Source organism: Miscanthus floridulus, chromosome 4 (assembly GCF_019320115.1).
Source record: "Miscanthus floridulus cultivar M001 chromosome 4, ASM1932011v1, whole genome shotgun sequence".
Lineage (NCBI taxonomy): Eukaryota > Viridiplantae > Streptophyta > Magnoliopsida > Poales > Poaceae > Miscanthus > Miscanthus floridulus.
This window is the reverse complement of record NC_089583.1, coordinates 93,455,259-93,479,205: the sequence shown is the minus strand read 5'-3', so window position 1 is coordinate 93,479,205 and position 23,947 is coordinate 93,455,259. Positions and strand designations below refer to the sequence as shown.

Here is a 23,947-nt window from a genome sequence, read left to right as displayed (position 1 = left end):
GCTGCACAGGAAAAAGTAAAATTTGCCAACTATCCCTACTCTGTCCAGAAACTGGGCTTTAGATGTGGGCTATTATTTGCATCCTGGCTAGCACTAATAAAGTGAAGAGCTTTCCAACTATTGGATGGGAAATAGATGACATCCAGGTGATGAAAAGTCACCACGCCGGAACATACTGCTAGGAAGACCCTCGTGGCTTTCCGTATTATGCATGAGACATGATCATTCGCTAGGCTGATAAGCCATGGCTGAAAATACTGTTGGCTGATTTGTTGTGAGAGAAAAATATTATTCGTTGATTGAAAAAGTACGGCTTATAAACCAAGCGAACACAATATTTTTCTCTCACAATAAATCAACCAACAGTACTTTTAGTCATGGCTTATTAACCAAGCGAACGGGACAAAAGCCACGAGGGTCTTCGTTGACTGTTCCAAGTTGAAAGAGAGTTGGGAGAGTCCACTTCACACGTTGCCAGAAGGAGTAGCAAACGAAGTGGTATAGAAATAAGTAGGAGTAGATTTTGATTTCGAAGTAAATAGATAATTTTAGTTTTGGTCCATGAATCCTATTTAGATAATCAATAGATGCTTACAACTAGTTATTAAACTAAACTAAATATGTGGAGACCAGAATTATTTGAGCCTTGGGAAGCATGCAACTGGGACTCCACTATCACCCAATGGTGGTTATACTAGTGTTTGACGCTCAACTTGTCGACTTCTTTCTTCTATGGCTTCAAGTGAGCGCCCGCCTATTCAATGGAAGAGAAAATTCCTTGGTTGCCACTGTAACTTATAGCAATCCTTTAATTGCCATCCAAAAATACCTCTTTCCTTTATTGCCATTCGTTTACGTTCCTTCTTCCCCTAGTTGCCATTCTGACAAATTTCTGGATCACGGTGTCAAATTCCCTCTCCCCCACTCAATGACATGCGGGCCCACACGATCATCCCCTTCCTCCCACCATCTTCTCACCTTCCCCTCCTTGTGTGGTGGCTATGTGCCCGCCGCAGCGGAGGCTGAGCTCGCCCCGGCGCGCGGCCGTGGCGGCTCAAAGCGACCGGAGTGGAGTTCGTGCTGCGCTCCCTGCCGCCTTCACCGGCGAGGGCAGGGATGGCCCAGCCGGCCAGCTGCAGCCCAGAGCGTGATCTACGCGGGTGAAGGCCGGGCGGCACCGGCGGCGCTGGGAGCTCCTGTGGTCGACGGCGAGGCGCAGCCGCGGATCCGCCTCGCCGACTCCTCTTCTTCCCCACGCCCAACACCAGGGAGCCGCCGCCGCCGGTGGGAGTCAGGCAAGTGGCCGGCGCAGGGCGGCGCGAGGCAGTGGGGCCGCGCAGAAGGGCGCAGAGCCGGTGGGGCCGCGGCGGCCGGTGCGGCGGCTCGCGTGGAGATGCGGAGGCGCGTGGAGCCCGGGGCCGCAGCGGCGGCGCACGATTCTTCGGCTCGGGTGGCTGCAGCAGGGTGTGCGGGGACATCGGGAGTTGGCCGCACGGACGCGGGCTGCAGTCGCCGGATCGGGCGTATAGGCGCAAGATCGCGTAGGCTGGCGCGGAGGCGACGGGCCACGGTGGCCAACGCGGCGACACGCAAGGACGCGCGGAGGCGACGCCCGAGGGGAGGTACAAGCTGCAGAAGGGCGACGGCGGACTCGACCGGGACGGCACGAGGGGTGGCTGAGCGGTGCTCGCGGCCAGCAGAGGCGGCGCTGGGAGCTCCTGTGGTTGACGGCGAGGCGGCATGCATCTTTCCACGAGCGAGCGTCTACGGACCCACGATGAGGACGCAGACGGTGGTGGCCGCGGCGTCGACGGCGGCGGCCAAGGCCCTGCAACCGCGGGGCGTCGGACGCGGGTGAGGACACGGGCGGCGGCGGCCGCGACGTCGCCAGCGGTGACTGTGGTGGCTCGGAGCAGCCTAGGCGGACTTACTGCGGCCAAGGGGCTTTTCTAGCGCATTGCCATGCTGACTCGCCGCAGCTGTGGGCAGATCCCGATGCATGTGCGGGAGTCCGGCGAGCCCTTTGCCGCCCCCGTTGTCAGGAGCCTCCGTGTGGCACCGAACGTGATGCCGCGGGCGCAGATTTCCCTGCCGTCGGCTTCGATTCGTGAGGGGTCAGGGACTAACGGTGGTGCCTACAGCCGATTGACTAGGTAGTTGACGTCGTTACGTTTGAATGGACGGGAATGGCAACCAAGGGAAAAAAATCTAAATGGATGGCAATCAAGGGATAATATATTTTTGGATGGTAATGAAGGGATGGTTATAGTTTTAAGTGGCAACGAAGGAATTTTCTCTCAATGGAAACAGGGGACGACCCTCGCCCGTGCAGCCGTGCTCCGTTGACAGTCAGTCAGAACACCCGCATGTCAGCAATGATGCTGCACACAGGGGCAATAGCACGTCAACCGTTGACAGAGTAAACTCGGTGACAACAATATTACGCAGTCAGTTGCGTCAAGGCACGCAGACTGACAGAGTCACGAACAATGCCATATTCGTAAAAACGGTAATTTCAGCACCCAACGGAATGTCCACTGAGTTCTTTTCCTCGGTTGCAGTGATGCAGCGTGACGAAGGAACGATTAACCCGTTGAAATCCTCAAGTGGCAGTGTGACAAGGAAATCAAGATCTGTTCAAATTCAGTGTGACAATCCGTTGAGTCGATCGGCACAGCTGTAACACCTCTAATCACAGCTTACGCCTAAGGTGATTGTTTCTTTCGCGACTCCGTAGGGTGTTCAGTTCTGCACGTTTCTTCTTCAGCTGTCTGTCTATCAGACATCTGCAAAGAAATCTTCCAGCCGTCCCGTCCGGATCCAGGCCAGAAGCGCGTGTGCACGTCGCGTCGCTGCCTGCTACGGCGTATAGTACGCACCTCCCGCGACGCCGCGCCCCCAAGCCGCAACTGGACTATAATACTCCACTCTCCTTTAGGCCTTTCCGCTTTGAAGTGAAGGGCACAAATTGCTAACTGCAACAAGTTGTTTTCTTTATCCACAAGCAAGAGCAATATTGGTTGTGCTCGGCTGTTATTCTACAGTGGCTGCAGCCGCTGCTGTATATTTGTGCGGTGCAGCAATCTTACCATTATTTATTCTAAAAAAAGAAAGAACAAGAGTGGGATTTGACAAGCCCACAAAAACGTTGTAGGTTTACGAGAGACGGAAACCGTTAGCGGAAGCAAAAGCAGTCTTGTGGTTGTACTCGCGCCATACCGATAGATATATAATGAAAACATCAGGTCACTCTCGAAGCTGCTGCAAGTTGCGTCCTCGGCCTTACCCAGATGCGTCCCCCCTTTCCTCTGCTAGCTTTCTACAGCTGGGTGCTCCCTTCCCGCGTTTTATCCCCTGCATCCGCCACCGCCTATAAATATGCGCCCGCAAATCCACCATCGCATCGCAAAACCACTCACTCGAACACAATTCAAGCAGCTGCAGAGGTAACCAGTCACCACAACAACATCCACTCGGGAGCTAGCTAAGCAATCGTTCCACAGGCGATCCAGAGCAAGATGTGCCCGATCAAGAAGGAGATGAGCGCCGAGTCGTCGGGCTCGGCGAGCAGCTGGGCTTCAGCCTCGCCCTCGACCTCGACCTCGTCGGAGCACCAGACCGTGTGGACGTCGCCGCCGAAGCGGCCGGCGGGGCGGACCAAGTTCCGCGAGACGCGGCACCCCGTGTTCCGTGGCGTCCGGCGCCGCGGCAACGCCGGGCGGTGGGTGTGCGAGGTGCGCGTGCAGGGGAAGCGCGGGTGCAGGCTCTGGCTCGGCACATTCGACACCGCCGAGGCGGCGGCCCGCGCGCACGACGCCGCCATGCTCGCCATCGCCGGCGCCGGCGCGTGCCTCAACTTCGCCGACTCGGCTTGGCTCCTCACGGTGCCGGCCTCGTACGCAAGCCTCGCCGAGGTCCGCCACGCGGTCGCCGAGGCCGTGGAGGACTTCCAGCGCCGCGACCTCGAGGCGGCGGCCGCCGGGGACGACGACACGCGCTCGGCCACGTCGGCGGCGGCGCCGTCCACCTCATCGGACAACGAGGACGACGACGCTGCCACGGACGGTGAGGAGTCGTTGCCGGCCACGGAGGACTTGTCGCCGTTCCAGCTGGACGTATTCAATGACATGAGCTGGGATCTGTACTACGCGAGCATGGCGCAGGGGATGCTCATGGAGCTGCCGTCCGCAGTTCCGGCGTTTGGTGACGACGGCTACGCCAATGTCGCCGACGTGCCACTGTGGAGCTACTAGAATTGAGGACGTTGACATCTTATAAATTTCCTGATTTTTATTTTCTGTTGGCTATCTATGCCAAATTTTGGGACTGTAGTGGTTGGTAATGAAAACGGAGCAAGTTCGGAAAAGCAAAAACAGAGCATGCCCCTGACTCCCCAAAACAGAGCACGAAACAGAGGAAGTTGGTAGCCTGAACCTATTCCCATTTCCCACTAACGACGTGATCAGTTTTTTAGTGCCTTGCAGCCGGGCGGGAAGCGATAACGTCGTGATCGGTTACAGGCCGTCATCTGATAACGTCGTGATCGGTTACAGGCCGAAGCAACCAAACAAGAAGCAACGAGACCCATTACCGTTGTAAACTGATTACAGGCCATGAAGGCCGAACCAAAGACAAAGAGCACCTTAAATCAAATGATCGTGTAACTGTGTTCATGAGAAGCGTTACCTGTTTCCCGAATGTACTATAGTCCGTTTAACAAGTTAGGTTTCATTCGGTCTTCCCCACAGCAAAGTACCCATCTGCCCCCAAAATAAATTTACGACCTATTCGTTTGGTCTGGTTTGCCTTATAATCCATGGCTAAAAGTATTATTGGCCAGTTTGGTGTGAGAGAAAAATACCGTTCGTTGGCTGATAAGCCATGGCTTATAAGCCAAATACGACCAAACGAACAGATTGTTACATTATGTGCATCAAATAGTTAAACTCTTTTAAATTTGACTAGTTATATAGATATTTAGCTTTAAATAACTTTATTATAAAGGTATATTTCATGATCAAAATGTTGATGTCTTTTTATACATAATAAATACTAGTGTTTTTCTATATATTTAAATAAATTTAAAAATATTTGACTCATGAACGAGTGAGATACTCCTCCGCATACATTTAATTTATTTTAGTAGCGGATTCAGATTTCGATGCCACGTTCAGTCCACAGTTCTGGGGGTTCCGATTCACTTCCGAGCAGGGTTCTCCAAAATGCAAGGACGAATCCCGAGCCACTAATAATTTACTATTTCAAAAAACAGTATGCATGTCGCCATCAAGACGTCGAGACAACTGTTATCGTCCATGTCTATCCTGTACGGAGTAGTACGTGAAAAAAAAATCAAGTTGGGCCGCGTTTAGGCCATGTTTAGTTGCCCCAAATTTTAGAATTTGGCACTATACAAAAAGAAGATTTCTCGTTATATCAAATTTGCGGTATATGTATGGAGTAATAAATGTTGACGAAATCAAAAACTAATTACACAGTTTGGTTGTACTTTGCGAGACGAACGTTTTGAGCCTAATTAGTCAACGATTGGACAATTATTACCAAATAAAAACAAAACACTAACACTGTAGCGTTTTGTTTTTATTTGGTAATAATTGTCCAATCGTTGACTAATTAGGCTTAAAATGTTCATCTCGCAAAGTACAACTAAACTGTGCAATTAGTTTTTGATTTCATCAACATTTAGTACTCCATGTATGTACCGCAAATTTAATGTGATAAGAAATCTTCTTTTTATATAGTGCCAAAGTTTGGATTTTTGATGAACTAAACATGGCCTTGAGCAAGCGGCAGCGGTTAGCTGGAGCACGCTAGCTACCGCGCGACAACAACGGCCAGCAGCCAAAAACCCACTGCACGGAAGCTGCCTGCCTGCCGCGGCGCCTCCCCAGCCACAAAAAAATCGGCCTCCGGACCAAGGGGCAAAACCGCGAAAGGCAACGCGAAAACGGCGGCCGGAAAGCCGTACGGGGCGGAGAAAAATCAGGCGGTCCCATCACTCGGGCAGATATTTCCGCGGCTGTGGCTCACTCGGGTCGCCGCCCCTCGTCAGCGGGCGCTACGACGCGACAGGTTCATTATCCGCATCTATCCGGTCGAGGATTCACGTTGTGCTTAGCAGCTGGTCCCCGGATATAGGGAAGAAAGGCGCGCGGAAACTGAAAACGCCTGCAGTCTGCGGGCTGGATACGGTTAAGGAAACGACTGTCGCGAGTTTTTTTTTTTTTTTTTTTTTTTGGCTGCAGGCTGGATATGGTTGAGAAAACGACTGTCGCTGTTTTTTTTTCTATCAGGGAGCTCCCCCAATATGGAGATCGGAGAGATTCAGCATGTGCGTTAGCTTAGGCTCACTGGATCCAATTTGTTTGGAGCTGATTCCATTACTTTACTCAGAAGTATGTGCTACTAGTAGACTTGTATTGTACGCGTTGATTTTTACGTAACGATGACGCGGAGGTACCGATGGTTACTCTAAGCTTGAAATCGGAGATTAACTGAGGTGTTACGATCGATAAATTAATATTGTGTCCCTGATAGTTTTAGCTTCCTTATCTTCGAACGCTTGAATTTGACAAAATTTTGTATTTCCGCGGCTGTGGCTCACTCGGGTTGCCACCCCTCGTCAGCGGGCACTACGACGGGACGGATTCCGTATCCGCATCTATCCGGTCGAGGATTCGCGTCGTGCTTAGCAGCTGGCCCCCCGGAGACAGGGAAGGGAGGCGTGCAGAAACTTGAAACGCATGCGGCCTACGGGCTGGATACGGTTAAGGAAACGACTGTCGCTGGTTTTTTTTCTATCAGGGAGCTCCCCCGATATGGAGTTTGGAGAGATTCAGCATGTGCGTTAGCTTAGGCTCACTGGATCCGGTTTGTTTGGAGCTGGTTTCATTACTTTACTCAGAAGTCTGTGCTACTAGTAGACTTGTGTTGTACGCGCTGATTTTTATGTCACAATGACGTGGAGGTACCGATGGTTCCTCTAGGCTTGAAATCGGAGATTAACTGAGGTGTTACGATCGATAAACTGATATCGTGTCCCTGGTAGTTTTAGCTTCCTTATCTTTGAACGCTTGAATTTGACAAAATTTTGTATTTCCGCTGCTGTGGCTCACTCGGGTCGCCGCCCATCGTCAGCGGGCGCTATGACGGGACGGGTTCCGTATCCGCATCTATCTGGTCGAGGATTCGTGTCGTGCTTAGCAGCTGGTCCTCCGGAGACAGGGAAGGAAGGCGTGCGGAAACTGGAAACGTCTGCGGCCTGCGGGCTGGATACGGTTAAGGAAACAACTGTCGCTGGTTTTTTTCTATGAGGGAGCTCCCCCGGTATGGAGATTTGAGAGATTCAGCATGTGCGTTAGCTTAGGCTCACTGGATCCAGTTTGTTTGGAGCTGGTTCCATTACTTTACTCAGAGGTCTGTGCTACTTAGACTTGTATTGTACGCGCTGATTTTTACGTCACGATGACGCGGAGGTACCGATGGTTCCTCTAGGCTTGAAATCGAAGATTAATTGAGGTGTTACGATCGATAAACTGATACCGTGTCCCTAGTAGTTTTAGCTTCCTTATCTTCGAACGTTTGAATTTGATAAAATTTTGTATTTAGATTCATGGACTCTGAAAGTACAAAATATTACAAACACAAAATCGTAAGATGCTATATATAAAGTAAGTGATCTATTTTCAATTTTACTCTAAGCTATAAGATGGCTTTATAAATGGTACTGTATATTTATTTATTTATTTAGGTTTCTTTCAGTGCCAAGATGGCAAGACCCATCGTTCCCTGAATCCGCTGTACGGCTGTACTCTCACACTCATCATCACAGGGAAAAAGAAAGAAAGGCAGAATAGAAGAGAAAGAAAACCATCACTCACTTCCCATCAGGGTCCGGTTTGTCTTCTCCAGCTTCCACTGTCCACTCCACTGCAGTGCAGCACTCCTGGCCCTTGTTTAGTTGGCCGGAATCGGCGCCGCCAAATTACTGTAGTGATGAGGTAGCGTACTGTATCATTTCGTTTGTATTTAGTAATAATTGTTCAACCATTGACTAATTAGGCTCAAAACGTTAATCTCGCAAAGTACAGTCAAACTGTGCAATTAGTTTTTGATTTCATACATTTAGTACTTTAGGAGTTTGGGGAACTAAACACCCCCTAAAAAAACACTGTCAAGCATAGGGCTGCACAGCATATTCCCCCAGCCGGCCAGCCCCACACGGCCCCAGCATCAGATATCAGATTAAAAAAAGCGTCCCAGCAGCTGAAACATAACCACACGCTCCCAAAGAATCTACTGGCACCAGCTGTTTCCTTTGCCGCGGCCAGCCGCCCGATCCCCGCCCCGTCGCCGTTCGTCACCATGGCTTCTCCGCGTGGGAACACCAACATCGCAGGCATACCTATAAATACGCCTCACAAAACCACACGCTCCACACAGCTAGCACTCAGCTCAAGCTCGAGACTAGGAACCAGCTCACTCCGCCTCCCCTCCCACAGCAAGCTCAAGCAAGCAGCCACCAGCAGGGATCAGCAGCTGCAGCCATGGACATCATGGGCCAGCTCCAGCAGCACGCGACCTCCTCGTCCTCCACCTCGACCTCGGCGTCGTCGTCCTCGTCCGAGCAGAACATCAAGGCGGTCTGGTCGCCGTCGTCCTCGTCCTCCCCGCCGCAGCCGCTCAAGAAGCGCCCCGCGGGGCGCACCAAGTTCCGGGAGACGCGGCACCCGGTGTTCCGCGGCGTGCGGCGCCGGTGGGTGTGCGAAGTGCGCGTCCCGGGGAAGCGCGGCGCGCGGCTGTGGCTGGGGACCTACCTCGCCGCCGAGTCCGCGGCGCGTGCGCACGATGCCGCGATGCTCGCCCTGCTGGGCCGCGGCGCCGGCGCGGGGCGCCTCAACTTCCCGGACTCCGCGTGGCTGCTCGCCGTGCCGCCGCCGTCCGCGCTCTCGGGCCGTCGCGGAGTTCCAGCGCCGCTTCGGGGCAGCAGCCGGTGGGTCCGTCGTCGACGGAAGCGACCTCGGGCGTGTCTCCTCCATCGTCGTCGTCACTGCAGGGCATTTCCTCCGTCTCGCCGGCGCCGGCGACGGAGCTTGAGCAGGTATCTGCGAAGGCCGGTGAAACGGCTGCGGCGTTGGACGGCGACGTGTTCGAGCCCGTCGACTGGTTCGGCGATATGGACTTGGAATTGGATGTGTACTACGCCAGCCTAGCGGAAGGGCTGCTCGTTTGTGAGTTTTGACTGTAACATGTGATGGTCCAAGTAACGAGCAAGCGGTAGATGTCTTTCACGCAGCTAGCGGCTGTCCGGTCCCAGTGGCTGCTGTATACTCTGGCACTTCCGACCGAGTCTGGTCATGGGCTCCGCTGGTTGAAGCGCAAATGCAACGCTGCGGAGGCGAACTTCCAGTTGCGCGAGCTGTCGCTTCAATGGGCGAATGGAAAGCAGCCACGCTCTTTTTTTTTTCTTTCACAACGCGGTAACTTGACAAACTGACAACAGGCCCGTTTGTTTCCACCTCTCCTAGCCACGCTTGGATTATAATCTAAGCGAAGATTTTCTCGCTTCTCGCTTTTCGCTTCTCGTAGTTCAAATCTCTGAAACGGCTTACCACATAAACGAGAATCGGTGGAAATAAGCAAAGCGTTTGACGGGATTCTCGCTTATTTCCACCGACAAACCGCTTATAAGCGGAAACAAACGGGGCCAACGACTCAACAAGCACTTCTCAATTCTCAGCTCTCGTCGCCTCTTTCCTCGATCCTATGTGGCCAACAGCCGAAGCTGGATCACCTCCATATTTTAATATGGCAGTGATAAGGTGCTAGGTCCTCATCTGCATCACCCATGCATAAACTTTTTGTCCTCATCTCTACTCATGGACACGGAAAGAAACTACGGTGGCATGGACGTTCACATCTAGATGGTCATCGAAGCCTCGGACCTTCAAGATCTTCTCTCAGTCAACCGAGAAACCGCAACATGGTGGTAAACCCAGCAAAGAGATGCTGTACGCGAATTGCACCCAGGTCCCAGGCGAACACCTTTGAAAAGTAAACGGAGACCTGCAGACCACACGCCATGCAACTGCTAACAGTCGCTGACCGCCGGGCCCCGCCACCGCCATGGTGGCTGACTCGGACCGCCACGCGCGCACGCCGTCCCTCCAAGCTGTCTCGTTTTCCACTTCCAGCTAATCGCCTGCCTCTCACTCCCCGCGGCACTGACGGCCAATCGTCACCAACTTGCCACTTGCCCATGGCTATATATACTTTCCCGGCCGCCTTCCGCTCCCTCCATCCAAGTCCGAGCTCCACTGCTCCATCGATCCCAGCTCGACCACGACCAGGGCTACCACACATACTAGATACTACTACCAAGCTGCTGATCTTCAGCGAGTCTGCAATGGACACACACACACCCTCGCCATCGCCGTCGTCGTCTGCGGAGCACAAGGAGTACAGGACGGTGTGGTCGGCGCCGCCCAAGAAGCCGGCGGGACGGACCAAGTTCCGGGAGATGCGGCACACTGGGGCGGTGGGTGTGCGAGGTGCGCGTCCCCGGGGAGCGCGGGTCAAGGCTCTGGCTCGGCACCTTCGCGACGCCAGAGCTGGCGGCGCGCGCGCACGACGCCGCCGCCATCGCGCTGTCACGCCGCGGCGCCTGCCTCAACTTCACGAACTCAGCGTGGCTGCTCCGGCCGCTGATGCCTGCCGCGCTGTCGGCGCCAGAGCTGGCCAGCGCGCGGGAGCTCAAGGACGCCGTGGCCGAGGCCGTCGAGGCGTTCCGGCGGCCCTCGGTGGCCGAATCGACGCTGTCGTTGCGGGCGAAGGATACTGCCGACGACGAGCTGGAGGAGGACGATGTTGATTCCTCGCCTGGCGCGGTGCCTTCGAACGAGGCCGTGTTCGAGTTCGAGGACGTGTTCAGGTTCGGTGGCATGTCTGATGCCGGATCGTACTACGCGAGCCTGGCGCAGGGGCTGCTCGTAGACCCGCCGGACGCCGCCGGCGCGTGGCGGGAGGACGTCGAGCATGGCACCACTGACATTGCACTGTGGAGCCACTAGCGCACTAGTAATATGCTTCTGACAAATTTCAGACGCCTGTGATGGATTTTGCAATTTTAGATTCAGCATCGTACTGTTGTTGCTCATGCTTATTCCTGTTCCTATAATTCTGGACATTATAATATGTAAATGTGTTTGTTTTAGAAATGAAGAAGAATAGCGCGGGACTATTTGAAAGGTCTTGACATTGGTAGATTGGCTATTTGAAACTTAGGTTTGGCGCCTTCTATGTTGTGGCTATTCCTTGTAGTGCTCGATGTACTCTTTTAGGTCTCGTTCGCTTCACTGAAAAAATAAGTCGAAACACTGTTCCGGCTGATTTGTTGTGAGAGAAAAATATTATTCCGGCCGAAAAAACAAGCTGAAAAAGACGGATTATAAGAGAAGCGAACGAGGCCGTAAAGGCCGTACTCATAGCTATAGTTCGTCACATTAGTTTTGCATATGGATATAGTATGCAACTATGCATACGGGAATGTACTCATGGCTACTGCCTGTGATGGCTTCACCACATAATTCTCAAGATCACCTGGTCTCATGTAGGCGTTCATATAGATATAGTATGCATATGTCCGATCTCGAAAAAAAATTAAAACCCATCATGAAAGATATATTATGCATATGTGTATTTGTAGGGTTGAGTTATAAATGTCTTCTGTTTACACTACGTTTGAAAAAAAAAATCTAAGATATACTTAAGAAGACTTCAAAATTTCGGTGAAATTCTAGCAAATTCATGAATCCATGTCAACCAAAAAAAAATGTGTTAACATCTAGCCTAGTGGAAAGTTTTCAGCTCCACATTCTAGGAGGTGTAGGGATCAAATCGTTAGCCATTTTTTTTCTTTTGTGAAATCTGAACACAATAAAGTCAACTTACTTATTTTTACTTTTGATCAAAATATTTGAATTATAGTAATTTCAGCTGCTAAAAATATACAAACTGAAATTTGAAAAATACTTAAGTGTCACGGTGCTAAGCCTACTTGGTTAACTTGGCAAATTTCGGGTGTTCGGTTAATTATGTTCATACATGGTAAGTCAGCAGTTTGATCAAAACGGAGTAACGTCAAGCATTCACATTCGTTATTTTTTACTAGAGGTGGGACTTGGACAATGCCATGCTTAGACATGGTAAGTCAGCAACTGCAAATGGAGTAATGTCAAACATTCTCGTTGGTTAGTCGTTATTAGAGGTGGAACTTAGGTCACGCCATGCTGGCCTAGCCCGGTCGTCTCATGATTCATGCAGCTTCGAGTTGACTTCTAGGCCGGTACGACTAATAGGTCTTTGCTTTGGCACAGGCATGACTCATGGCCCGTCAACCCAAGCATAACTCTCATAATATGTTTGCTTGCTTATTTCTTCGTCCGCTCATAACATAGAAAAATTATATTTTTTTTATGTGTTGTTTTTACAAGCCATGTTCACCAAAATATGTTACAATTAGAAAAACTTAACTAGAGGACACAAAATTCGTCACGTACGGTAGCCAAAGAAAATTAAGTTAAGCTTGCCATGTTACATCTAACTGGATACGAACGTTAGTTTGTAAGTTGGATCTAATTGAAAGATAAGATATTTTTCCATTTTTACAAGATATGTTGCCAATGTAGATCTAACTAAATGGATGGTTTATAGTCGCTCCGGAGTACCGGAGCAAAGTCCATCAAAATATAAATTCCAGCGTCAATACAGTTGGAGCGCGCAACGATGCTGAAAAGGTGATACATATTCGTGGCCTTTTGTGGTCTGAAACCCGGCGGCTGGAGTCTCCACATCCGGTAGATGTACTCCGTACTTCCTACAGGTGGGCGCAACACACAACTTGAGGCAGAAACTGCAGAAGTCCTGTTCAAAGCAACAGATAGATTTCCAGGCAACTTGAGAGTCGACCTAAATACCCAATTACACGTGACGTAACCCATGCAATCTGATAGCAGTACTTGTTGATACTATAGGAATAGAGATGTAGAGGCATTGGAAGATTCAAAAGGCCAGGCCAACACATCGTCGGCGGCCCAACCATTCGCAAGATTGTGCAACTCATATGATACGGGAACACCGCGAACACGCTGACGGAGTGACGGGAGCTGTGTTGCTGGCTAACGTTGTTCGTCGGCTACAGCTCCAGAAAGCGATTGGTCCGGTGATGTGGTCAAGCGGACGCATGTGCATCGGCAGCATTATCTAGTCATCGACAGCTGAGAGGGAGGCCAAGCCCCAACTTGATCGGCAACTCCCTGCCTGCTTAAAACGTGTGTGTTACTGTTACAGCGACCAATCAGTCTGCGACGACAACAACGGCCAGGACTAGTTCAACTTGAAGCCACCTGCATGCACTAGAAGTAGAAGTAGAGCATTCTAGTACGGAGTACTTGGTTAGCCAAGGACAAAGCGGCTTGTTCGGTTAGCTGGTTCGTATCGTTGCTGGTTCGTGAAGAAGTACTGCTGACTGGTTTGTGTGAGAGAAAAATATTATTTCGACTGAAAATTTACGATTGTTTACGACAAGTTAGAGCCAAACGAAGAGGCTACTCCGTTGACAAAAGTGGCTGTTCCAACTTCCAAGGGTGATTTTTTTTTTGTCCTTTCTCATCAGTGATGAGTCCAGAGTCCAAATGTAATTAAGCAGCCCAACAGTGACAGGTTGGTGGGCGTGCTCCGCTCCCCACTTCCACTTGACGGCAGGAGCAGGAGCAGGAGCAGGAGCAGCAGCACGGTCACGGCATGCGTACAGACGTAGAACAGTGCAGCGCCGACGCCGCAGGGAGGAGGAAGCTCTTGCCGTCGCGGTTCGATCGATCCATCGGCCCCGACGCGGCGGGCGACGGAGTCCAAGGCTCTCTCGGCCACTTGGATGCGCAAACAGCGACCGAGCCACCGGGGACAAGCCATTGTCGTGCTCGTTCCCTATGCGCCGTCGTCGTAATCGTCCCAGTGGCCGGCTCCATCGTGTGGATAGAATTTCTGGGAGTTTCTTGCAGCTAGTAGATTACTTCCAACGACTCCTCGCAAGTATCAATCGAACACAAGGCTTGCTAAAAAGGCTATATTTGTCTTGTTTCGCCGGCCGGGAAGGTTCACACCAGGCGGGGTGGTCTTGGTACCCCGTCAATCGGACGCGCACGTGTGATCGGAGCTAGGAAACAAGACCAACGAACCCAGCTACAACTCAAAGAGTTTGCCATATCATTATTTGGCCAAAAGACCAATCAACTTGATGTATCAGCAAGGACCAAGGACTTTCTGTTAAGAAAGTGCCGCGTGATTACACCCGTAGGCTGAGACGTCAAGCATGTCTGTGAGCCCTGTAAGGTTTTGCGTCGAGCCGTGGACCTCGAAGGAGATGCCGCACAAATCCGACACAGACTTGGGCTTGGGCTGGTTCTTGTTCACATCCAAATCTGCTGAGCCTTCTTTTACTTCCCTTAGAATCGGTTGCTCCTAATCGCCACTCAACAGAAGGCGACAACCAAAAGGCCCCTGTCCCAGAAGCAGGAGGATTGTTGCTCAACCGCTGACGCATATACCGACTTTCAAGCGGGGCGAGGTACTCCTCATGAAAAGAATGGACACTCTGTCACATGTGACACCAACTTCATCTCGTCCAAGAGAGCGTACAATGCCATCTTCACAGGGAACTTGACATCGAGCCAAGTTATAACTCTGAACGAGTTGTTTCCAGCGATCAACAATAGGACTGGTACAAGAGCCGCTGGTACCCTGGCGCGCTCTTCTCGGATGACGGAGAATGATATGACGAAGAGAGATGCTTAATTATTGCATGATGCTCTTTTTATTTGGTGACCGTGCCATAGCACGTTTTTCATTAATAGAAAATATTGTTAACAAGTTACAAACCTACTGTTGGTAATGATGAGAGCTATCAAGTTATTGCATTGTGCTCTTGCAGGCCGTTTTTTTTGGACGACAGTTTCGACGTCGCCAGGAGCACCGCTGGTGGGTACGCGTCGTTCCTAGCGGACTTCGACTACCACGTCGGCACCACGGCATCAAGAACTATCCGCTCCTGGGGCGGCAGCAGGTGGAAACAGCGCCGCCGGCGTGGCTGCGGATCCACCTCACCGGAGGCTACGTGGTTCTAGCTGCACTAGAGGCTTGCGCACAGCCCAGTTAAGAAAAGGCCGAATGATTACACCCGTGGGCCCTGAGGTCAAGCAAGTCTGTGAGCCTTGTAAGGTTGTGCGTGGACCTCGAAGGAGACGCCGCCGAAATCCGACACAGACTTGGGCTTGGGCTGGCTCTTGTTCAGGTCCATAGCTGAGGATTTTCCTTTTTGCTGAGCCTTCTTTTCCTTCTCCCAGAATCGTTTTCTTTTACAACACTTCTCCCAGAATCGTTGATCTTGGTGCGATGCGATGGAACTGCTGAATGAGCTGAACAACCCCAGTGATCGTTTGGTGCAGTGCAACGCCTCCAACGTACTACTGGATAATTTTTTTATGGAGCGGTGAAGTGGAGAACCACATAATTGACACCCGAAGACGATGGTGACTGGCAGACTGCACATGCACTGCCATTTCCTTGGACGCGTGCACTTGACCGCTGTTCGTTCGCGCTTTGTCGTGCGCTGGCGTCATTCGTCTAGGCAAATTTGGTGGCCCGGCACTACGTCTGTCAGTGGCATCTGATGAGGGAAGTGAAGAACAATGCACGTTGTAAAGAGTTGTTGTTACGGCTGTCTAGTAACATTTCCTGCACATTGGGCAGTTGGCCTGCTGCAAACGTGGCTGGTGATTTCAGTCAGCTTACCTTCATGACATAATGATCGAGGCGATGACAGGCGGGCTTGGCGGTGCCGGCAAGGACACTGCCCGACAAGGCAGCAAAAGACCAGTGGTGGGCTACGGCAGGAGTGTTTTGAATGGTGACGACCTGACCGCCGACGCCGGGTAGGGTGATGAATGCCGATGGGTGGATTGTGGGGATGAGATGTCGCGGCCGTCAACGCCGGGTCCTTGCAGTTTGCCAAGAGCCCAAGAGGACGTCTCACACACCACACGCGAACAACGGATACGTCTGTCGCCTTCATGTTATCATCAGACGTCACTGCACAAGCTTCATCTGAGTGCTCATGGCCGCCAGATCATGTCGCAGAGACGGACAAGGTTGAGCCAACGTCTCGATGAAAATATCATTACATTTCTGGTCCTCTGCAGTCTAAAATCTAGAGTACTAGTACTGCATAGTGTAGTATGACATCAAATCTGTCAGCTATTGTCCGGTCTAAAAGCAGCCATAGAAAAGCTACTATTACTCTAGCAGCGGCACGCTACCCATTTCTAGAATTGAAGGCGAGTCACAAAGCACTGAAACTATGGCAAGACAAAGATGAGGTCCAGATGATCATTCTGAACTAAGACCTGCTTCATTTCCTATGACAAAGACGATGCTCTGTTCCCTGTACAAAATGAGCCGTGGAATCTACACCGGCTAATAGTAATAGGTTAAGGCATTCTCTAGGTCATGTACAACAGTGGCAGCAAGATTACAGTGGTCACCAAAAGCCAGGCTGCTAGTCCTCAATAATCGAAGAGGAGGCGGCGTCGAACAGACTTTGGCAGGTTCTTGTTGAGGTCCCTGTCAGAGGATTTTCTTGAGCCTTCCTTCGCGGCTTGCCCTTCTCCAGCCGGCTTCTTCCCAGATTCTACGTTCTGTGTTTTCTTCAAGCGGTAGAACTCTGTGATGCTAAGCTGCACCCCGCTAGGTCTCGGACCTTTAGGTGTCTCGCATGCACCATCCGCTAGGCTTGATTTGGATTTTCGTGATCTTGATCTTGCTTCTTTCAGCCTCTGCGACAATTATGAGGATGTGTGAACTGGAGTGAACAAAATCATTGCAGAGGATGTTTCTTCAATTAAACAGCCACAAATAAACGATGAAACACCGCATTACACACAAAAATGACAATTCAGAGCCTAAACTAGAAGCATGCATTAACTAAATAAATGTGTGCTTCCATTTTGTTTGGCGTCACTACTAACCTACCTATATAGCGAAGACGTAATGTTGTGCCACATAACATAAATGTGAGGAATGCAGCTATCTGATATAAGATATTTCTTCAGGTGGTATAATCATCTACAAAATTAAATGCACGAAGATTGAACTGAAACTTGTTCTATGTTTTATGATAAACTAAATGCAGACCTCTTCACGAGAAAATATTGCTAGACGAAGAGTCTTAAAATTGTCCTGTATGTGACTAAGAGTCATGCATATTTCAAATTATCATAGGAAGAAAGCAACCAATGCCTACCTGTTCTTCCTGAAACCTTGCTGTTTCCTTAGGAAAAGCAGCACCAACAAGTTGAATGTCTTCATCCGTCAATAGAAAGGAGCAGCCATCATCAATAAGCACTTGTGGAACATCAGGTTCATCTAATAACTCAGGAGACTCGCAACCCACTGCATCCTCATCGTCATCTTCATCCAACACCATTACCTCGCTACTTGTCTCTCCCTCCATTACTGGCTTCTTGCTAGACATATTAGAATTCATACCACCGGTAGCTCTCTTCCATTTCACCAAGTAATAAGGGTGACCATGACTTATTTTAATCCGTTGAATTGAATCAAATTCATATTGATCACAAAGAAGCAATGGTGTAGATGGAGATGATGCCACCTCTCGTAAATATATGGTTGATAACATAGGAAGCATCCTTTGGCGAATATAAGATGGCTCCCAATTCTGCTTATAACTTAATAAGTCAACCAAAGCTTCAACATCAGGCTTACTCCAACTAAGCAAGGGAACACCCTTTTCTGCAAACAGGTTACAAATTTGGGTTTTTACTATAAACAAATGCTAATTCGAAACCTTGATCAAAGAAAAACTACAACTCAATAAGCACTTAAATAAGCATAATGCTGTTTTCTAATGCGTTGGGCCATACTTTTTTTGTCTTACCTTCAACCAGATTGTTATCACTTAGATACAATTTAATGATCTCCTCATTAGGAAAATTTGTCTCAGCAGCTATTCTTTTGCAGACCTTGATTTGCCAATTTTCATGCCGTCTTTGTTCCTTTAGATCACGTGCCTAACAGTCATAACAAAAGTACAGTTAATATAGCGATAATTGTTCATCAAAAACCATTCAAGGGTAAAAGAGAAGGTGAAACATACTGTAAGGCATCAGAATCAACAGGATTCGGATATTTAAATGAATACAAATCCAACCTCATCACAACTAGGACATTCACATTTGAATCCAGCTGGTTTTTCCACGCAGTTCTCTAAAGAATCCACCAAGCAATAATTGCACCCATCCTTGCCTATGATTTTTCTTGCTGCCCGGGTGACCACAATGTGAGCAGTGTGGCGATTTTACAACTGGGCTTTTCGTGGACGATGATGGGAGATCATCAATATGTGCATTGTCAAATCCTTCTAGGAATGGATACACCCCTCTACCAATTTCATGTAACCTGGAGAAGTATAAATAAGATGACTAGCTCCATGAATGCAGCATTGGAGGAGTGATTATTCTGCCGGGAAAAAAAAAACAAGGAAGTACGACACATACTTATCTAAAATTTCATCCTCATCAAATAACTGCACAAAACGAAGTGCAGTCTCCAGGCCAAAACCAGGCACCCCATGCAAATCATGGTCACTGCCAATAAGGAGTGCCATGGCCACCATTTGCTTCCTCTTTAATCCAAGGCCAGACTCAATGTCTGCTATGTGGTAGCACTCAAAAGGTTCCTGAATAAAAGTTGATGGTCTTGAAACTATTGCACATGGAAAACAAAACAAATCACCTGCTGTGGACATAGAATTACAGAGGAATCCTTACCTTGCAATTCGATCTGAGGACCTTTACGACAGTCTTAGCCCCGAAGAGGAAAGCATCACTGTCTGCAGTGATGCAAGCATCTACATGACCTTCATTATTCAGCTGTGCGCAAAGGGCTTCAGCTTCACCCTTTGCCCTCAACACAGGCATTCCAAGATATTCAAGCAGTTCCTAAAAATTACGGAATATTAACCAACATTTAAAACAATGCATATATTTACATGAGCAGGTATCATCTGCATATTCATCATTGTTGCTGACCATTTAAGCAGCAAGAAGCTAGTGTAAAGATGTCGTGGTGTCGGATGAGGAATCTACACTACAGTGGCTGTGAATCACACAATCTCGTGATGAACAGTTAAACAACACAGACTGCTCTGCAAGCCCTAATTAAACCCTAGATTGAACAAAGGATCACAGATATGGATGAAAATGGTACGGATATTTTCCGACCATATTCGAAACCGAATTCGTTTAGAGGGGTTGAGATCTGTCCGTATCCGAGTCCGGATATCTAACATCCGATACCGCATCCGTATCCGAATACTCAAATCGCATATTTATGATGTCGATATCCAATCGTATTCTATCCGACATAGTTGACAATATCCGTATTCGAATCCGAATCCGGACAAAAATATGAAAACAAATATAATATCGGTGATATCCGTCCATATCCAATCCGTTTTCATCCCTAATCACAGACATTGCCGAGACACGGGAACTCACCACGCACTCCTCAACGCATCGCGTGAATGCAGCATTCCTCCTTTTGACCGGTGCCGCGGCCGCACTGGAGTCCGCCTCTGTGCTCGGCAACGCGGCCAGGTCCATCCCGGAGCCTCGGAAGAAGCGCGCCGCCCTCGCCTGCGACTTGAGCGGTGACGGCTCGCCGTCCACCACGAACACAGGGAACGCGCCCATCTGCAGGAATTGCAGACACAATCCAGCGGAAACAGGTGAATCCGGGAACCAAAAAAATCGAGCAATGCAGTAATTAGACCCCGGCAAGATTAAATCTTGGAAAGCAAAAGGCAGCAACTGCAGAATGCAGAAGCGCCCAAGCACAGGTCAGGACACTACACATTCGGTGAGATCAAGAAACGGGCGGAAGTCAGAGACAATAAGTGGGGAAGGACGAGAACCGAGCGAAGGAGGCCGAGGGAGGGGAGAGGTGGGAAAGCGTGGGAACACCACCAGTGGCACCGGACCTTGGCGAAGAGGGAGAGGGTGCGGAAGAAGGTAGTCCGGAGGTGCGGGCTCCGCGCCCGCGGCAAGCGCGCCCGGATGGCGGTGCTGTGGGAGACGACCCAGAAGGAGAGGTCGACGGCGACGCGGCGCCCGCGTAGGTACCCCGCGCCCTCGTGCCGCGCGTAGGGCTTCAGCAGGTCCCAGAAGCTGCCCCCCACGCCCATCTCTTTCTCTCCGTCTCTGCCTCTTCCGCCGGCGTCGGTCGGGCTCGGCCCGTCGGCCGTGGCGGAGGTTGAATTCAAGGGTCGGGGAGGTCAGACTTGCGCCGGCCGCCGCCGTGGCGGAGGTTGAATTCAAGGAGAGGCCTTGGCAACTTGCGGGGCTCGGGGCGCGGCTTCTGGCCTCTGTGGCTGGGCTGCCTCTTTGCCGTTGTGGGTTCTCTCGGTCTCCCGTTAGCGCGCGGGCCCCCCGTGCCGATGCAGGTGGGCCTGGCCGTTTTCTTCCCTCCTTCGCTTTTTTCTCACTTTCCCTTTCTTTTCGCCTTTTCTTTTGGATGATGGAGAAATTATTAGAAAGTAGAGAGCCAGAGACAAGTGAGTGATGCAAATGATTCTCTATTGTATTCCTAATAAACAGTATGTACATATATATAAGGCCCATGTGGGTGGTTACAAATGTGAAAGAGAGAGAGGGTAAAAAGACACTCCTTGGATTAATCCCTAATTGATCACTAAATAATAATTCTTAACACCCCCTTGATCAATTAACTCCTTATAGTCTTCATTGTTCGTCTATTATATATTTTTATGAATCTTTGGAAAACCCTATAGGAAAAACCAAAGTAATATCAGTATACCAGGCAAAACTCTTTAAAACCCAATGAAAAAATAAGGAAAAAACACCATGATATACAATCACGAATGTTATTAGACCCTTTGAGATAAACCCAAAGCCTTAGTCTAAAAACACATTGACCGTAGGGTCAATATGCTTCAAATATCATCTTCCAAAAACCACGGCGGGGAAAACTAGATGATATAGCATATACCTTTGTGTTCACATTGCCTCATCAAAAACTTTATATGAGAAATCTCAAAGGGAAAACTCATATAAAGAAAAGAGTGCAATGCATCTTATGTTCTAGTATCATTCACCAAAAACACCTATGAAGAAAAATGAATGATATAACATAACCTTGTGTTGATATTGCTTCATTAAAAAAATTATATGAGAAACCCAAAGGAGAAAACTCATACAAAGAAAAGAGTGCAATATGATGTTTGCAACAAATTATTAATCAGAGAGACTCTCCCCTGATACTAGCAAACCTCAAAGTAAATTCATACCAATACATTCAACACAAAAGAAATGTGGAGTATGATTGATTTTGTGAATATCTCTGCAAGATTATCACAAGATTTAGTTTACAAATGTTCATATGTCCACATAACCTATGGAACAGAACCATCTTAATGCACAAATATTGCATTAAGTATAACTTGTCTCCATCTACGCAACACAAGTTGCATTACCTTTTATAGATAATGACCATTGATTCAATAGAATCACCACCACATAACTTCAGTATGTGATATATCATTCTGTCAAGCTACACACATTCATGTGAAGCCTTATAAAATACAATATCAAAATGATTGGTGAAAATGACCACTGGTGTCTATTTAAAGACTACCACAAAATGGTCTTTCCACATATACATTAAGCCTTTTTAACGATCTAGAATTGGGGATCCAATAGATAACCAAAATCATTATATCCAACTATATCATGGGTTCTTCCAAATGAACACACCAAGATCACTTATGCTATTAAGATGTCAAAAGATATTCTTAATTTTAATCCACCAACATTTGTTAGGAAGTAGCACTGCTAATAGATTGCAAATCATTGTAGAACTAATATTCGGCCAGGAACTTTTACAAGATATGTTAGCACGTCAATAGCACGGAAATAATGGACCACATGTCCCGATATCTCATCACTATGGCATAAAATAAATTTTCTCTATCATGAGGTAGAACAACCATAGGATACCTTCATATTGAATCACTCAATATAATCTGGATATCGATAGCTTTTGTATAAAATCCTGAGAGAAGATGCATGATCATAAACACAAAATAAATTTTGGTTTAGTTCATATCTTCCATCTCAAACTCCGTCTTTAGATTACAACGTGCTATTAACATGTTTTCATCACTAATGATGTCAAGACTATTGACTATCATATAACACTATGAAATCCAATCAAGGACTTAAAAAATGAACACCATGTGTAATCAATCTTGTATCCCTTCAGTTTAGGGAATACACACAAAGTCGATTGTACCAAATTTGACTTAACTGCTTTAAGCCATATTGACTTAAGCAATACACAATATGTGTTGCGATTTTATGTATGAGGGTTGAGTATATGAACTCCTTCCTAGAAGCTTCACAAATACACCAAATCAAGTGATCATATAAATATACACAATCACTACATCTATCAACTATCAACTGCAATAATAGATGCTTTTGTACTATCTATCAAAAGATAGTATCAGAAATTTATAACTTACTATAGAGAACAATTTGCATTAAAAATCGATGCTTGGGCTTTGTGTAAACCCCTTATGCTACTAGTCTTGCTTTTTTCTCACCACCATATTATTTTCAATCCATTCTAGGACGAAAGCACTTTTGTACCCATAGTAAAAGTACTCTGAGGTGTTGGAATCATAGCCCAAAACACCTCTTTTCTGGTGAGCAAGACTATCTCTGCATGTATTACATCATTCAACAAGTTCCAATAAGAGTGGGCAAAGCACTCTGCCATGGTCTTATTGACTGGATGACTTAGAATGTTGTATACAACTTATACAGAGAAGTACGTGTCGACACATGTAGCCTTTTCTATGATATAATTCTCCGGTTATCAAAACTTAAAGTACCCTGAATGACTCATTGTGACTTCCCGAAACGAGAGTCAAGGCTTTCCGATATCCTAACATCAGTATTTAGGTGCACCTCTGAGCTAGGTTTGTGGATGACCTCCATCCACTAGGTAATAATCAATATTTACCCAAAAGGTGTCGCCAACCATATGTTGACCTGTATTTACTTTTTTAGAAGGAAACCTTCTATTGCTAGCATGAATAGTCCTGCTTTATGGTCATACTTCTCCCCCTCTTATTTACAATTGGGAGATGAGTGGGTTTACATGGTACCATCACACTTTTTGGCATATACTTGCAACGGATTAATAAGTTTAAAAGACACCTTAATAATCAGTAAATGCATTTGATAGTTTATTTGCAATATTATGTAAATCAATAATTCTTTAAACTCAAAATTTAGTTCATTTAGTACGTGATCCTGAGCTTGAAATGTCTTATGCATTCCAAATAATTTCCTGGCATTATATATGGCACATCAAATCTTCCACTAATGCTTGGAAATGCTCATTATATAACTACAACCCGCGTACGAGGCCGTAAATAGATCCTCCATAAGAGGTCCTAAATACTTAACAATCGACAAAGATTAAAATCTCACATTGATTCCTAGTTACATGTGTGTGCCCATAAATGTACGCTGCGGTGGTGAGATTGGTACGTATACAACATAACCCAATCTTACATAAATATGAAATCTTCATGGATTTCCACATACTAAATGCATATAGGGGATATACAGTTAATCTTAAGTTAGGAGTGTGTAAATCTACCTGATCAACACGAAGTTGGCAAATAGCAATTCACTAGCAATGGTCCTGCTATGACCATCATAGATTCTGTTTATCCTTTTCGATATGTAACTAAATTCTTATTATA

The 23,947-nt window shown here is 48.1% G+C and overlaps 3 protein-coding genes and 2 pseudogenes across 3 annotated transcripts; 3 read left to right on the top strand and 2 right to left on the bottom strand.

Moving 5' to 3' along the window:
* Positions 1-1,152: 1,152 nt before the first annotated feature.
* On the bottom strand, positions 1,153-1,746 carry LOC136548832 (uncharacterized). Its single transcript, XM_066540213.1, has one exon. It carries the CDS (start codon positions 1,744-1,746, stop codon positions 1,153-1,155), a length of 594 nt encoding a protein of 197 aa, XP_066396310.1.
* A 1,641-nt stretch (positions 1,747-3,387) lies between these two features.
* On the top strand, positions 3,388-4,373 carry LOC136550032 (dehydration-responsive element-binding protein 1A-like). Its single transcript, XM_066541467.1, has one exon. The coding sequence runs from the start codon at positions 3,519-3,521 to the stop codon at positions 4,251-4,253; it is 735 nt and encodes a 244-aa protein (XP_066397564.1). The 5' UTR covers positions 3,388-3,518; the 3' UTR covers positions 4,254-4,373.
* A 3,775-nt stretch (positions 4,374-8,148) lies between these two features.
* Positions 8,149-9,315, top strand: LOC136550034 (dehydration-responsive element-binding protein 1H-like; annotated as a pseudogene).
* Positions 9,316-10,148: 833 nt separating this feature from the next.
* On the top strand, positions 10,149-11,175 carry LOC136550031 (dehydration-responsive element-binding protein 1B-like; annotated as a pseudogene).
* A 5,106-nt stretch (positions 11,176-16,281) lies between these two features.
* On the bottom strand, positions 16,282-20,503 carry LOC136552154 (flap endonuclease GEN-like 1). The gene is given in 9 exon segments (XM_066543691.1): positions 16,282-16,907; positions 17,375-17,883; positions 18,029-18,161; positions 18,302-18,397; positions 18,399-18,549; positions 18,648-18,829; positions 18,921-19,091; positions 19,650-19,844; positions 20,132-20,503. Coding segments are annotated over 9 exon segments (1,911 nt in total). The 5' UTR covers positions 20,336-20,503; the 3' UTR covers positions 16,282-16,637.
* Positions 20,504-23,947: the final 3,444 nt, after the last annotated feature.

Coding starts and splice junctions, on each gene's coding strand:
- LOC136548832 (XM_066540213.1), bottom strand. CDS start 1,746: ATGCATGCCGCCTCGCCGTCAACCACAGGAGCTCCCAGCGCCGCCTCT.
- LOC136550032 (XM_066541467.1), top strand. CDS start 3,519: ATGTGCCCGATCAAGAAGGAGATGAGCGCCGAGTCGTCGGGCTCGGCG.